This window comes from Rana temporaria, chromosome 7 (assembly GCF_905171775.1).
Source record: "Rana temporaria chromosome 7, aRanTem1.1, whole genome shotgun sequence".
NCBI lineage: Eukaryota > Metazoa > Chordata > Amphibia > Anura > Ranidae > Rana > Rana temporaria.
Genome location: NC_053495.1, coordinates 54,278,557 through 54,295,923, shown reverse-complemented (window position 1 = coordinate 54,295,923; position 17,367 = coordinate 54,278,557). Strand labels below are relative to the sequence as shown.

Here is a 17,367-nt window from a genome sequence, read left to right as displayed (position 1 = left end):
CTGCATTTATTGCTAAGTTACACACTTATTGGTATTCACCACCACGCCGGTACATATATATATTTTTTGATTTCATTTACCACTGATTAATGATCACGGTTTATCTGATATATCTAAGTTTGTAATTCTGTGGCATCACTTAACTTACAGTTCACACACTGAGTGACCACCTTTGCGGCTCAGAGCCATTTTTTGCACATTTGTTGTACAACTTTCAGAGTGTATATTATATGCCAATTAGGCCATCACATATTATCACACTCAGGTACTTGTATTCTTTTCACTTGGTTTGATCACATACAAGTCACATCCGTACCTTATTGGTACATTCAGCCTCTATTCTAGACAGCGCCACTACCCCTTCCATTTTTTAATTTTGTTTTAGGAATATGAAACGCTAGGGTAACACACACACAATTTAAAGCGGTGTTCCGCCAGAGAAAAATAAATAATTAAAGTCAGCAGATACAAATACTGCAGCTGCTGACTTTTAATATATGGACACTTACCTGTCCTGGGCACCCACAATGCCGGCACCTGAAGCGGATCTGTCCCTCGGCTCTCGGGGTACTACCGCTGCCATCTTCAGTAAGGGAATCAGGTTCTGTACGGCGCATGCCAGAGTCGCACTGCGTGACCCTACTGGTCCCTGCTGTCTTCTGGGACCTGTGTGTCTCCCAGAAGACAGTGGGAGGGGGGACAGAGAAGGAGCCAGACGTGGTGATTGTCGTAAGTGGAGTAATCCAGGTATTTGCTCCCTCCTCCCCCCTGAAAAATGTGCCAAATGTGATACCGGAGGAGGGGGGGGGGGGGGGATTCCGAAAAGCCGAAGTTCCATTTTTGGGTGGAACTCCGCTTTAAGTTTTCTTAGTCGACCACTGTGATTACGGTTCTCAATCAGTGGTGTCCCCAATGCTGAGAAACATAGGCAGATACTACTTCATCATGCCATACAATCAGAGAGGCGAGCAATTATCCCCAAATTTGTTCTGCAGCAGGACAAAATAATGTCATTAAGAACGATCTTCAGCATTAAGAACAAGGCGTCCTGGTTGGTCCCCACAAAGCCCTGATCTCAATATAACCAAGTCTGTCTGGGATCATAAGAGACAGTTCGGAGGTTATTTCCTTCCCATCTAGAAGCATTCATGCTGTTTGAAGCCAAAAGGGTAGTCACACCAAACACTGATTCCATTTACATTTTCTCCTGTTGACTCGCTTAGCATTTTATAAATTTATAAAAGTAAAAAATTAAAATAAATAGTTTTGAAAGCATTCTTAGTTTACAGCATTTCTTTACACTTGCCTAAGACATTTGCACAGAGCTGTATATTCCTTAGAAACTAAAAGTAAACAGCAGAACAGGAGCTGCAAATCATGAAGGGAAAAATGTTGTGAAAAGAGATAGGCAGCACTAACAACATGAAAGGAGATTTTTTTTTAAGTAAGCATATATTCGATTTTTAAAAATAATTATAGTTTGCATTGCTATTACGATGTTATAAATGAAAGTGTATGCTGAGACCATAGAAATACTTTAAAACATTTCCCCTATCTGACAATCTGCCCATGCCAACTGAGTATCACTTCCATTCCTTCTATGGAGGAATAAAAACAAAATTCTGGTTGCCATGGGCAATGTAGAAAAAATTAAACAGTTTTTTGCCTCACTCACTTTAAAAGAGGCAGCAAAAATAAAGCAACGATAAAAATTTGCCACCATAGTAAATGCTGCAACAATTTCACCCAAAACATATCAAGGCAAACAAGGTATATTGGTACCTGCATTACCAAATAAAAAAACATTCTGTGCTGATATTTTTAAATGATGTTAAAGCTATACTTGGTAAGAAATAAGCAATATAAAATGGCTCAGTTCTGTGTACACGCAACGACCTAAAAAATAGTGGTTGAAAACCCTTGCATATACCCAGTGAAGTGACTGGCCTCAGATGATACACAGAGATAAAACCAATCATCCTATAGAACTTGTATCTGTACCATCTGCCCTGGACAGTGTTCTACAACACAGAATTTACCCAGCATCTCTCAGAAGCACAAAGCAGGGGGTGTCGATCTGAATTCACACACTGCACAGCTAGGGGAGAAAAACTCTAAAGCTGAGGAGAGGGGAGGGACACCCCATCCTCTCCTCACAGTACAGGAAAACAAGCACAGCTGTAGCTGTCAATCACAGTCTTTGTGCTGGAGCTCTCCTCCCCTACCACCATTTTTCTGTTGGTCCTGGGAAGAGTTGTCAGAAGTGACTCATGCAGATAACAGAAGAACCAGGCAGCAGAGAGAAATCACACTCAGAGATTTGGATATAAACAAGTACACAGTATGAAGGATGTGCTTTGTTCAGATTTCATGATTTGTGTACTCCCCGTAATAGCCTTTTCTTGCAGTCCATTGAGAGACATAGGAAGTCTTAAAGCTTCAGTTTATACTGCCACATACAGGATTAGAAAAAAAGAATTGTATCACCCTCCTACTTACCAGCGTTGCCTCAGTATTGTAGCAAAAGCAGTACAGAGATTACAATCATAAACACAAAAGGGTGGAATTTCTGTTCCTTAGTGGACTCCAAGAAAAGGATTTAGGGTTGAATACAACAATTCTATGTTCTGTCTCGCTCATTGAGGGACATAGAAGTCTAAAAACGTTGGGATGTCCAAAAGCAGTACTGAGGGGGAGGGGGTAGCACCGCAAGGATGGACTGAAGGACATCACACCTGAAGCTGGCATCAAATGACGCAGAAACATTGACATAACGTGTAGTGTTATTATATTATATATAAGGTCTTACACCCTAAAAACTAAAGCATGCATCATTCAGATCAGCAAGGACATCATTGTTGTAATATTAATATATATGTGTAGGTATTTAAAATATTGTGTTATATGTATGGCATGATATATATATGTGTTACATACAGGCATTCAAGATTACACATCAAGGGGCGTTTGCTGACCAAAGGGGTTAGTGGCCAAACACATATCAAAAGGACAGCTGAAGACCCTTAGATGTGTTAATCTTGTCCAAGACTACCTAGGTGTATGTGAGGTATGGCCCCTTAACCTCAAAGGTTATATTGTTTACATACGTTAGGAAGTATTTATTGATGGTAATTAGACTTGAGGGGGTATTCATTCAGGTAAACAATTGGTTGACCTGGAAGAACCCCTCCCTCCAGTGTGAGACCAGTATTTGAGACATTCAAGCTGGCAGTCAGTCTTGTCACTGAGAATATATTCTCTGATATGAAGGCACAGGTCTAGGAAGAGATTTGAATTATATGCTCTGTTGGATTTTGTATCATCTGTGGACTTCTGACTTGGTTCGTTATTGGAAGTTAAATAAAATGCATTCTCTGGAGAGCCTAGTGTGTTGCTGCGGAACAACAAATTTATAGTCATCATACTAACATCTAAATATCAATTATCTAATCGGACTACACTATACATTGAGATCACTACAATCATCAGACTGCTAAATGGCCAAGTACATTGAACATACAGACCAACAGACATATTTGGCAGCATCTAGGAGCTTTAGCAATGAATAATCCCAGGTTTCAGAGGATGCATCACTAGACGGAATTTGACACGGAGACGGATTCGATGACCATAACATGTTATATGGCAAGTCTCAGGTCTGGTGATCTGCCAAAAAAACATTTTGGTTATGTTTGGATTCTGATGGTTCAGTAGATGCTGACATAATGTTATTGTTAATGAACAATTCATTGTCATTAATGAGATTCTGCTATAAAACAAACAGCGGTATAACGTGTAGGCACCCAGAGATGCTGGCACACACCTGCAGCAGATTCTAATACCCTGTTGCTGAATGCTGGTCTAGTCTGACAGGCAAATATTTTCAAGTAGTGCTGGAGCTTGCTTCAACCTCTCACCACATTCCTTATGATTGGCTACTTTGCTGACCAATAGAAAGGTGTTGGAGGCAGAAAGGCATGGGTGAGCTTTCCTACAACCAAGAAGTGCTGAAGCTTTGCTTATCAAAATAGCCTGGTGTCTGCAGCCTGCAGGTATTAGGATGAGTTCACACTGGCATTGAAAGGATTTTTAATGCTCCTCAAAGACCCTTGTAAATGACACTATAGACCTCATTACATTATCAAAACATGAAGTGTTAGCATTGCATTACATTGCTTTGTTTCAAAATTTAAGCCTCATATCGAGTCTGGAGAAGTTTGAAGCCTTTCAACACCTCCCATTCAAGTCTATGGTAGCGTCCTGCAAACGCACAGGCAGGCATTTTGCAGCGCGCTAAAATGAGTTTTTAAAAAAAACTCATGCAGGGGGAATATAATGTCCCACAATGTCTGGTAATAATAGAGGAAAGCATAAAGTGTCCTGCCGTCACTTCCTTCTATGCACTTCCTGTTTGCGCTGTTTGAAGATGGCGGACATCAGCTTCTAAGGGTAGGTGCGTATCTTAATCAAGGGCTTGAAAGTGCCCTTTAGAATCTCTCTGGGAGACAACTGGATGTACCCAATAGTGCCTGGATGCCCTCCTCCTCTGCTCAACCAATTGCTCACACATCAGCATCATCTACAGGAGGCCAAACATGAGATAAAGCGTAGTAAAGGAATCCATGCTGCTGCCTTCCCTGCTAATGGAGCATGTACAGGAAACATTCACTGTGACAAGCCACACCTCAAATTGTTAATTTCTTGTAATTCTTGATTTGTGAAGCGGTTTTAACGCACCTTCCCTAACACACATCGAAAGCAGAAAAACTGCGCATAGGTAGTTTGGGGAGTATTTTTAACGCATCAGTAACACTTGTAAAATGCCAGTCTAACGCCTATATTAAAGTGCATTAATGCTATAGGAGCGTTTGTTAAGCTAGAAATGCAACCAAGTGTGAACAAGCCCTTAGTGTCTGCACTTTATAAAAGCATTTTTTTGGGGGGGTTTCATGATAGATTCTCTTTAAAGGAAAGTTTGCTTTTCATAACATGTAAGGCCTCGTACACATGACCAAACATGTCTGCTGAAACTGGTCCGCAGACCAGTTTCCGCGGACATGTTCGGTCGTCTGTACGTCCGACCGGACAATTTTCCGGCGGATCGGACAGGTTTCCAGCGGACAAATGTTTCTTAGCATGTTCGGTCGTCTGTACAGACTCACCGGACATGTCCGCTCGGCCGAAAGCCCTCGCATGCGTCAAAGTGATTCGACGCATGCGTGGAAGCATTGACCTTCCAGGGCCGTGGCCACGTCACCGCGTATCCTGTACGCAGGGATTTTGGTTTGATGGTGTGTACAACCATCAGACCAAAATCCAGCAGCGGACATGTCCGATGAAAACGGTCCGGCGGTCCATGTGTACGAGGCCTAAGACGTTACACCAACATTCAGGGTGTAACATCTAACATGTTATGAATGCATCGGCCCATGCGATCTTCTCCCCGTGTCTGCTGCCAGAATTGGCCCGCTCCGCCCACCTGGCTGCATCACTCAAACACAGTCCTCTGAATGGGAAACTACAAGGTCCAGCAGCCTTTGCGGCTTTCAATGAACTACCATGGTGCTGTGAGTTCATCGATTCTTCCTGTGAGAATGTATTGGCCTCCTCTTACAAGGTACGAGCAAGCCGATACACTGACAGATCCGCAGGAGATCTACTGATCGCTGGTGCAGTGCTTTACAGGCTCCCAAAACAAAAAATAATAAATCAAACTTTTAAGTGAAGTTATCCTTTAAGGGTAGTGTACATGAAATGCACATTTTAATCTCATTATAGTAAATGAATGTTCACCCAATACCATATTCCTTTGCCCTCATGCCACATTGCATATTACTTACATATCACCTACAACACTGCAGGTAATATTACGCTTTTTGGTATAATGACATGAGCTATGTTTATTGCTGTGTATAGATTTCACTCATTAATCTCGATAGCTACAGTGAGTCCCTCATCCCCTATTGGGCAGCAGGATGTCCTATTACAATGTTACTCCATTTTGTGGGTAAAAGAAGAAATGCCTAATCTTGTTGTGCAAGAACTAAACTGCCAATGGAAAAATATGCATCATTTACCTAATTATTTTTGTGAGATTATTATTGTAAATGATGTGCTTACAAAAGAAAAATGCACACAAGGCGAGTGTATATTCTCCACAATAGCTAAATAAAAAAAATAATAATGGCGAGACATTATCTCCGACTCTGCAAAATCTCTATTCAGCTCTTTTAATAACCAATTCCAACTAAAACTTTTTTGGAAGGGGGTAAAACCCGTCGGCCTCTAACAATATTAATTGCTGAGCACTAATGGGGAGAGCCTGTAAAAAAATAAAAACATACCCGAGAAAAACTATACTGACAGAAAAATAGATGCTGCAAACTGCTGAACTCCTTCTGAAATGCTAGCTGCCTGGCTATATGGAATCACTGACCTGTATGCACAGCAGGAAATCTACTATAGAGTAAAGGAAGAACACATTGGGCCAGATTAACGTAGCGCAGCGGATCTATAGATCCGCTCGATCTACGTGAATTAAGATCCGCTCCCGCAAGTTTAGGAGGCAAGTGGCTAATTCACAAACAACTTACCTCCAAACTTGCGACGGCGGATCCTAACTCCCCCGGCGGAATTCGAATTCCGCGGCTAGGGGAGTGTACTATTTAAATCAGGCGCGTTCCCGCGCCGATTTAAATGCGCAGGCGCCGTCCGGGGAATTTCCCGGCGTGCATTGCTCCCACTGACGTCACTAGGACGTCAGTGGTTGCGACGTGAGCGGGACTTGCGACGCGCGTGTTCGTGAATCAGCGTACGCAAACGACATAGGAAAATTCAAATTAGACGCGGGAACGCCGGCTATACTTAACATTGGCTGCGCCTGATAAAAGAAGGGGTAAGTATACGACGGAAAACCGCTACGGAAACGGCGTAAGAACACTGCGACAGGTCCGCGTACGTTTGTGAATTTGCGTATCTCGCTGATTTACATATTATTTATCGTAAATCAGCGGGAACGCCCCCGGCGCCATTTTGAAATTGAAAAAAAGATCCGACAGTGTAACACATTGTAACACTGTCGGATCTAGCCCTATCTATGCGTAACTGATTCTATGAATCAGGCGCATAGATAGGACCAGTGTAAGTCAGAGATACGATGGTGTATCTGTAGTTACACCGTCGTATCTCTTTGTGAATCTGGCCCCTAATGCACAAACTGTATTTTCTACTTTCTCTTTCACACCATACCTGCAGAAAAACAGATGGTGAAATGTGCATATTACACTTGCAGAGACAAGGGTTTAGATCAGTTTTCATACACGTTACAGGGAGTTTTATAGAAGATGCAGATTCCTGCACAGAAAAAATCTGCATGTGATAGTAGTGTTGTGGTATAAACGAGGTACATAGAAATCAATTGTTTTCTTTGTGCCTTTGCAGAACGCGTGCAGAAAAACTCAGGTCTTTGCTCCATGGTGTGAACGTGGCCTAAGACTTAAAAAAATAGGAAATATAGATAGCATTTTTCAGAGGAAAAAGGTCATGTATGGCAGCCAACAAATGTATCTTATATAAGCCCATGAGTTGTCCCAGCCACACTAACTATACATACTACTTACAGTGGGTACGGAAAGTATTCAGACCCCCTTACATTTTTCACTCTTTGTTAAATTGCAGCCATTTGCTAAAATCATTTAAAGGGGTTGTGAAGGAAAAACATTTTTTCCCTAAATAGCTTCCCTGGTGTGGAGAAAGCTTGAGGGGGCGAGCAGGAGTGTCAGGACGCCCACTAACACACAGCTCCTTTCTCTATCTGCAAAGTAGAGAGCGTCCTGACTTGTCTGCTCGACCCCTCCCCCCTCAAGAGGCTTTCTCAACACCAGGGAGAAAGCCTCACATTACTGTGTGGAGTTACAGACAGAAGAACAGGAAGTGAGGATTTCTCAGAAGAAATAAGGACATTTAAAAGCAAAATGGGAGGATGAGGTAAGTGAAGGAGGACTGCACTAAGGTAAAGGAAGCTATTTAGGGGAATTTTTTTTTCCTTTACAGCCCCTTTAAGTTCATTTTTTTCCTCATTATTGTACACACAGCACCCCATATTGAAAGAAAAAACACAGAATTGTTGACATTTTTGCAGATTTATTAAAAAAGAAAAACTGAAATATCACATGGTCCCAAGTATTCAGACCCTTTGCTGTGACACTCATATTTAACTCAGGTGCTGTCCATTTCTTCTGATCATCCTTGAGATGGTTCTACATATTCATTGATTATACTGATTGGACTTTATTAGGAAAGCCACACACCTGTCTATATAAGACCTTACAACTGAGAATCATGAGGTCAAAAGAAACTGCCTGAAGAGCTCCAAGACAGAATTGTGGCAAGGCATGGATCTGGCCAAGGTTACAAAAAAATTCTGCTGCACTTAAGTGTCCTAAGAGCACAGTGGCCTCCATAATCCTGAAATGAAAGACGTTTGGGATGACCAGAACCATTCCTAGAGCTGGCCGTCCAGCCAAACAGCTATCGGGGGAGAAGAGCCTTGATGAGAGAGCTAAAGAAGAACCCAAAGATCACTGTGGCTGAGTTCCAGAGATGCAGTCGGGAGAAAGTTGTAGAAAGTCAACCATCACTGCAGCCCTCCTGGGCTTTAGGGCAGAGTAGCCTCTTCTCCGTGCAAGACACATGAAAGCCTGCATGGAGTTTGCAAAAAAAAACACCTGAAGGACTCCAATATGGTGAGAAATAAGATTCTCTGGTCTGATGACCAAGATAGAACTTTTTGGCCTTAATTCTAAGCGGTATGTGTGGAGAAAACCAGGCACTGCTCATCACCTGTCCAATACAGTCCCAACAGTGAAGCATGGTGGTGGCAGCATCATGTTGTGGGGGTGTTTTTCAACTGCAGGGACAGGACGACTAGTTGCAATCGAGGGAAAGATGAATGCGGCCAAGTACAGGGATATCCTGGATGAAAACCTTCTCCAGAGTGCTCAGGACCTCAGACTGGGCCGAAGGTTTACCTTCCAACAAGACAATGACCCCAAGCACACAGCTAAAATAACGAAGAGTGGCTTCACAACAACTCTGTGACGATCTTGAATGGCCCAGCCAGAGCCCTGACTTAAACCCAATTAAGCATCTCTGAAAAGACCTAAAAATGACTGTCCACCAACGTTTACCATCCAACCTGACAGAACTGGAGAGGATCTGCAAGGAGGAATAGCAAAGGATCCCCAAATCCAGGTGTGAAAAACGTGTCTTTCCCAAAAAGACTCATGGCTGTATTAGATCAAAAGGGTGCTTCTACTAAATACTGAGCCTAACAGGTCTGAATACTTAGACCATGTGATATTTCAGTTTTTCTTTTTTAATAAATCTGCCAAATTTTAAACTATTCTGTGTTTTTCTGTCAATATGGGGTGCTGTGTGTACATTAATGAGGAAAAAAATGTACTTAAATGATTTTAGCAAATGCTGCAATATAACAAAGAGTGAAAAATTTAAGGGGTTCAGAATACTTTCCGTACCCACTGTATGTCTTGATGACTCGTACCACAAACATGCATGGTAAATGCAACACTTCCCAAAGGGACTTTTAATTAAACAGCAAATGTGAACATGGCACATGCTCAATTTTCACTCCTTTCTGCCAAAATAATCTAATTTAAAAGGCACAGTATTTTACAAGTTTTATCTGCAGTGTTTTTACTAGCTAAGAGTTTTATGGAAAACTAGATGAAACGTGGCTATACCAGATTACTGTTCTCAATTCTCAACTGAACTGTAAAAAAAATTGAAAATACAGACATTGTCCTTTGCATTGTATTTTTTTTTTTTTTTTTTAGAAGTGTACAATACCATTTGATGCATAAACTGTATGTAGTTCTGTCCACGTGTTACTTACCTGATGAAAATAGAGTCAGTAGATGTCACCGGATATGAACCATCTCACCAAGGAAAGGGGTCTTCATGCAACCTGTGCATAGTTGGTCCATCCACAGAGGTGCTTCATGCTGCAGTGGGGTACGTCGTGGATAGAATGTAAAGTTGATATCATAATTTAATAGGCAACCAATAGAAGACATATAGATGTCTGAAAATCTGATGAGCCTTCTAGAGAAGTAGGTTGGGTTGTGATAAGTTCTAAAAATGCTTCCAAACTGGGGGTTAAATAGGTTCTTTGTAATAGATCTGGAATTAAAGAAAAACAGTGAACATCCATGTAGCTTAAGTGGCTGTTGAGTCTTCCTAAAAAAAAACGTCAGGCCCCCTGAAAGTTAAAGCGCTGCAAAGTAGCACGTTATGGCAGATTTACCTTTTAAAAGAAGCCATGTAAATGAAGTATATGCCTCAAAGTAACTCTAGTATTACAAAGTATAGGGGTACCATCATCCCTCTGATAGCAAGATTTGGAAAGCTAGGGGCTACCCCTATTGTGTCCCCAGCAAAAAATAAAATGGACTATCTCTATACCCAAGAAGTCACCACAACAGTAATAAACAAATTTACATTTTATTTATACAAAATTTGTTAAAAGAGAAGGACATATCGGTATATCTATGGACATGAGTAAAAACGATAATTACAAAGACACAGATTTAAGTTTTTTTCTGGCGATGTGGTGTCCTCAGATGGTGTTGAGGGCACATGATGTAATTCGTCAAAATTCTCTACATGTTTCGCAGTGACAACTGCTTCTTCAGGAGTTAATTACTATAATCAAGAGTAACGGTCAGCCAGTGACAGCAGCAATGGTAAGGGCACACGAGGGTACTCCCCCACAGCAGACAAGGGGGGGCAACAACAAGTGCACATATCCAAGTTGCACCAAGACAGCAAGTAAAAACAACCCAGGGGGAGGAGAAGGATTGGGTCCCAGTCAAGCTGGGTGTCTCAAGATGTTTCTTACGATTAGACTTTAGATAGTCAATATAATTTTATCCATTACTCCATGATCAGAATATCCAAGCCGCATTGAGGCCCCAAAATTGCCTCCAGTGACAGGAACTCCCCCAGGTGGCAGCCGCCATTGTATGGGAACGTTCCTGTCACCTGTCCTGTGACCCAATCTTCCTTCTCCTCCAGGTTGTTTTTACCTGCTGTCTTGGTGCAACTTAGATATGTGCGCTTGTGGTTGCCCCCCCCCCCCCCCCTCCAATCTACTTTCCACATCCGCTCTGATCAGCACAAAATATATAATGTCATGTTTTACTGTACAGCCATCATATATAAACACACACATACAGTGGATATAAAATGACTACACACCTCTGTTAAAATATCAGGTTTCTGCAGTGTACAAAAATAGAACAAAGATAAATAATTTCAGAACTTTTTCCACCTTTAATGTGACCTATAAGCTGTACAACTCAATTGAAAAACAAGCTGAAATCTTTTAGAGATGGGAAGTAAAAATAAAAAAAATAATAATAATGTGGTTGCATAAGTGTGCACACCCTCTTATAACTGGGGATGTAGCTGTGTTCAGAATTATGCAATCACATTGAAACTCATGTTAAATAGGAGTCAGTACACACCTGCCATCATTTAAAGTGCCTCTGATTAACCACAAATATAGTTCTGCTGTTCTAGTAGGTTTTTCCTGACATTTTCTTTTCTTAGTCCCATCCTACAGCAAAAGCCATGGTCCGCAGAGAGCTTCCAAAGCATCAGAGGGATCTCATTGTTAAAAGGTATCAGTCAGGAGAAGGGTACAAAAGAATTTCATTAGATATACCATGGAACACAGTAAAGACAGTCATCAAGTGGAGCAAATATGGCACAACATTGACATTACCAAGAACTGGACTTCCCTCCAGAATTGATAAAAAGATGACAAGAAAACTAGTCAGGAAGGCTGCAAGGAGGCCTACAGCAACTATAAAGGAGCTGCAGGAATACTGTATCTGGCAAGTACTGGCTGTGTGGTAAATGTGACATCAGTCTCCCGTATTTTTCATGTCTGGGCTATGGGGTAGAGTGGCAAGACAGAAAAAAGCCCTTTCTTATGAAGAAAAACATCCAAGCCCAGCTAAATTTTGCAAAAACACATCTGAAGTCTCCCAAAAGCATGTGGGAAAATGTATTATGATCTGATAAAACCAAGGTTGAACTTTTTAGTCATAATTTCAAAAGATATGTTTGGCACAAAAACAACACTGGACATTACCAGAAGAACACAACCACAGTGATGCATGGTGGTGGCAGCATCATGCTTTGGGGCTGTTTTTTTCTCAGCTGGAACAGGGGCCTTAGTCAAGGTAGCGGAAATTATGAACAGTTCCAAATACAGTACCAGTCAATATTGGCAAAAACCTTCAGGCTTCTGCTAGAAAGCTGAACATGAAGAGGAACTTCATCTTTCAGCATGACAACGACCCAAAGCGTATATCTAAATCAACAAAGGAATAGCTTCACCATTAGAAGTTTTGGAATGGCCCAGCCAGAGCCCAGCCCTGAATCTGATTGATAATCTGTGGGGCGATTTGAAGAGGGCTGTGCACAGGCGATGCCCTCACAATCTGACAGATTTTGAGTGTTTTTGCAAAGAGTGGGCAAAAAATGGCAAGTCAAGATGTGCCAAGCTGATAGACTCATACACAAAAAGTGTGGTAAAAAAAAGTCAAAAGGTGCTTCAATAAAGTATTAGTTTAAGGTGTGCACACCGCCGGGCACGTGCGATTGCATGCACGAGTGCCAGCACGGGGATTTGTGTGACTAAACACACAAATCCGTGTGCTTTCAAAGGAGAGGAGCCATATAGTTTGTTTCTACAAAGTAGGAAAAACTATGTCTTCTCTCCTAGTCAATCCTATCCCCATTGCGTCTTTTTGCAAAATTTAGCCAGGCTTGGGTGTTTTTCTTCGTAGGCTTCCATCTTGCCACTCTACCCCATAGCCCAGACATATAAAGAATACAGAAGATTGTTGTCACATGTACCACACAGTCAGTACTTGCCAGATATTCCTGCAGCTCCTTTAATGTTGCTGTAAGCCTCTTGGCAGCCTCCCTGACCAGTTTTCTTCTCGTCCTTTTCACCAATTTTGGAGGAACGTCCAGTTCTTGGTAATGTCACTGTTGTGCCATATTTTCTCCACTTGATGACTGTCTTCACTGTGTTCCATGGTATATTGAATGCCTTGGAAATTCTTTTGTACTTTTTTCCTGGCTTATACCTTTTAACAATGAGATCCCTCTGATGCTTTGGAAGCTCTCTGCAGACCATGGCTTTTGCTGTAGGATTGGACTAAGAAAATGTCAGGAAAGACCTACTAGAATAGCTGAACTTTATTTGGGGTTAATCAGGGGCACTTTAACTGATGGCAGGTGTGTACTGACTCCAATTTAACATGAGTTGTAATGTGATTGCTTAATTCTGAATACAGCTACATCCCCAGTTATAAGAGGGTGTGCACACCTATGCAACCACATTATCATTATATTTTATTTATTTTTACTCCCCCCCCCCCCCTAAAAGATTCCAGTTTGTTTTTCAATTGAGTTTAGAGGTCACATTAAAGGTGGAAAACGTTCTGAAATGATTTCTCTTTTTTTAAATCACAGAAACCTGACATTTCAACAGGGGTGTGTAAACGTTTTATATCCATTGTATGTTTCAAAGTAGTGAGTGCATTTTTATGGTCTTTTATTATTTTTAATAAATCACTATGCCTAGATGGAGGCGCCCTCTTGGGTTTGTTTTTCATATATGCATTGTTATCTCAAAACTTAATCTAAAGAGAAGCTGCATCCACTTCACCTGGTGTTCCCTACCACTCTCCTGGCCCTCTCATGTGCCCAGTTAAATGACAGTTGGGTTCTAGTCGGCACAATAGCTTATTTATTTTCTTTAGCGAAATGAACATTACCTTAGTTCTTGACGCTCTCTCATCCACTCCTTGAGAACTTGTTTTGATTCTGCATCTTGATACATCTAGAATAAGAAAAAAAAAATCATTGATCATTTGTACTACTACATTCCATTTATGTCAAAATAAGGTCAATAGTTTACATTATATTCAGAATTAAAGTGGAATGCATAGCAGATAAAAAGATTATTAAAAACATGTAAATAAAAGATCATTTATTGCAGTTGTGTATTCCTGTTAAATAATTGCATATATTGATACATTTCATTAGCATAAGTTCCTGAATTTGTCCTGATTTCAGTCTTCTGCCATCCCCAGCAAGTTTTTTTTTATAAAGATAAGATGTGAATTGTATATATGGACATAGAAAAAAATGCCTAATTCTATAAGCATTTTACGTGCATGTTAAACGCGGGTTGAAACTAAAAAACAAAAAAAACAAAGGTGTGAATGTACTGTATAATGTCAATGTATAAGGTATTGAGAATGGAAAAATCACTAGTGAACAATGGCTTATACTGCATCCTAGATGACAAGAGAAGACCAAGAGGGTGATATGAAAACACAAAGCCTCTAGATGGACACCACCTTCTAAAAGAGGACACATTTTAATTGTATATTTTTTTAATTCAGCACAGCTTCTTTCAAATATTGTTCAGTAACAAGAAAATGTAAAGAGAAATGGAGAGACTTTATGCTCCAACAAAACAGTAAAGTTAAAAACTGCTTAAGCACACACAAACCTTGAAAACAGGACTCCTATTTATGTGGATAGAAACAAGCTCTGAAAGCAAAGACACACAGTACAAATCAATATGCACAGCAATCACCTGACCTGCATTCTCTCCAGAAGTCCGGTCAGAGCCTGCTGCCACGTCAATGAATGCATGTATTGTTCAGTGTTTATTATCCGTATTTCAGTTTCCAATTCAGGGACTATGGCCCCCGTCCTCCAGCCATGACGCAGCATTAGATCCTATAGAAAATGACAATGAAAAAAGTTTCCCCAAAAAGAACAGACTTTCTTTTCAGTTCTATAACAGGCTCATCTATACATTCCCAGTCCAATATTTAAAGTGGATGTAAACCCTCTCCTATCCCCAGTGAAGGGAACAGCCTCAGATGATACACAGAGACGAAACAATTCTCCCTACATATGTTTTACATGCATATCTGCCGTTTTTCACTTTCTACACTCTTTGGAATGTGCAGATCATGATACAAATCGTTCTTCCTGTTTCAGCAACACATAGGGGTGGGTATGGAGTCTAGGCTTACACTGTGTGCGAACTTATTGGAGGAAAGGAAAAAACCCCACTCTACCTAGGCAGAGGAATGCAGGAACATACAGAGCTATACTGTGAATAGACAGGCTCTCTGCTTATATACCTCTAAGCACCCTCCCTTTTTCACAAGAACACCTTACACACATTTTTAGCTGCTGTTATCTTGTGTGTTGGAGAACTTGTCAGAAGTTATCATACTAATAACAGAGGAACAGAGCAGCAGAAAGACAGGGCACTAGAGCTTTGGAGGGAGATAAGTAAACACTACAGATATATGTGCCTAAGGTCAACTTTCATGAATGGGTTTACAACCACTTTAAAGTGATACTAAACACACACAATGTTTTAAGGAATACAAAAAGCTAGCAGAACACTCAAACTTTAACATTTGAAACTGAAACATGCGTTTTGAGTGGACTGGTTCTTTATTATGGTTTACTTCAGTTAAACATAAGCTGCCTGCATCCCTTGCTGTTGCCTAGCCAAAATAAACACTGGCAGCCGACAATACTAACCTTCTAACAGGATCTGGCTCTTTCCAACTATGAGTAGCCTGCTGCTTCCTGGTCATGAACTGTATTTGCATGAGGATGAGGCACTGACTGGTTGCTGGGGCAGAGACAGGCCATCAGTGCCTGTGTCTCACACAGATTTCACCCAGTGCCTTTGAGCAGGAGGTAACCACTAATAACCAGAAGGAGCCTAATCCTGTTAAAAGGAGTGTCAGATTTACCAACAAGTAAGGTAGGTCTGTGCTGCAATTAATTAGAAGGCTAAGTCTGGTATGGAATGGCTGTGAAGTAGAAAAAAGGAAAGAAGGAAAAAGGAGGGCGCACAGACCTAGTGCATTCACCAATGGCAAGATTTAATAAAAATGAATACAAAGATCATAAATACTCACAAAGCAAGTTAAAATACAAGCGTATACAACACTCCATCAGCAGGGATAGATGCCACCAAAGGGCCTCCTACTGGAACCAGACGGCCGGAGAATCCAAATGTCATTCAGTGCGACTTACGCGTTACGCGGGCGAACCCTCTTCCTCAGAGTCAAAGCAATAGCAGTATCCGGTGTATGTGCACATGAAGGCTGTAGTCACATGCCCGCAGCACCACCTCCCACGCAGGCCACTCACCCTCACTGCTTGGTGCACATGATAATTCCCTTTATCCTTACTGAATCATGGGCTGATAATCTAATTGAACTGTTGCCCCAACAATATGCACTCTAAAAATGAAGGGCCAGATTGCCTACACAAAATGGGCTTACCGACTTGCTGTATACAGTCGCCGAATCTTCTTTTATTTTCTATTCTATGCTAACACCGCTGAAGTGCCATCCCATCGCTTGATGGTACGCACGCCGGCCGTGAATCCGGAAGTGGCGGTGGATATGCATTCCACCAGCCAATTCTGGTGGAATGGCTGTATCCTGTTAAAATGCTTTTTTTTAAATGAGTTGTACACAAGATAGGACTAGTTTCCCTGTAGAGCAGTATCTAGTGTTTAAGAAATTTGGTTTCCAGATCACGCAGTGTGATGTTTGACTCATCTTTGAGCATATGTAAACATATGAACTGTTGTACTGTATTTATTCATGACAATAACCCTAGGGAATGTGTTTGGCAGATAAGGGAATGTTCCATGTGTTCTGTCAACACTCGTTGCTGATGTCAGTAAAGTACCTTATTTTCGTAGTACATCAAGCCCCATAGTCCCTGGATAGCCATATAATGGGCACCACATAAAGAATGAGGTTGGAAAAGCATGGCTACTAACATCAACTTGCTTTCAATATGTACTAAAAAGACAGTATATCCATACAGATTATGGTGAGAAGGATTAACAACCAAAAAGCCCCCAATCTAATCAGTGAACAGCACAGCAAATCCCCCTAAAAGAAGTGGATAGATGTTTATTTGATGAATGGGGCGTAAAGCAATTATTTGCACTGCTCTGTCTACTGTCCTGAGATGATAAATAAACCTCTTATTTTTGGAATATGTACCATATTTATCGCCGTATACCGCGCACTTTTTTCAGGGCAAAATCGTGGGTGCGCGGTATACGCCGATACCTGCTTTCCCGCACCGAGTTTTGAATACTGCGCCGACATATACCGAGCGCAGTACACTCGGGTATAGTCGGACGTACAGGACGTGAGCGTTGCCGAGCCTGCCCGACAATACACGAGTGTACTGCGC

General features: G+C 41.3%; 1 protein-coding gene across 1 annotated transcript in view; it reads right to left on the bottom strand.

Annotated features, from left to right (window-relative positions):
- Positions 1-3,376: 3,376 nt before the first annotated feature.
- Positions 3,377-17,367, bottom strand: part of NT5DC2 (5'-nucleotidase domain containing 2) — a 72,403-nt gene continuing 58,412 nt past the window's right edge. Inside the window, exons 12-15 of the mRNA XM_040359400.1 lie at positions 14,713-14,853; positions 13,878-13,942; positions 9,914-10,200; positions 3,377-3,666 (exon numbers count right to left, since the gene is read on the bottom strand). Of these exons, the coding sequence (XP_040215334.1) occupies positions 9,939-10,200; positions 13,878-13,942; positions 14,713-14,853 (468 nt within the window). The 3' untranslated portion in view covers positions 3,377-3,666; positions 9,914-9,938. The remainder of the gene's footprint in view (positions 3,667-9,913; positions 10,201-13,877; positions 13,943-14,712; positions 14,854-17,367) is intronic.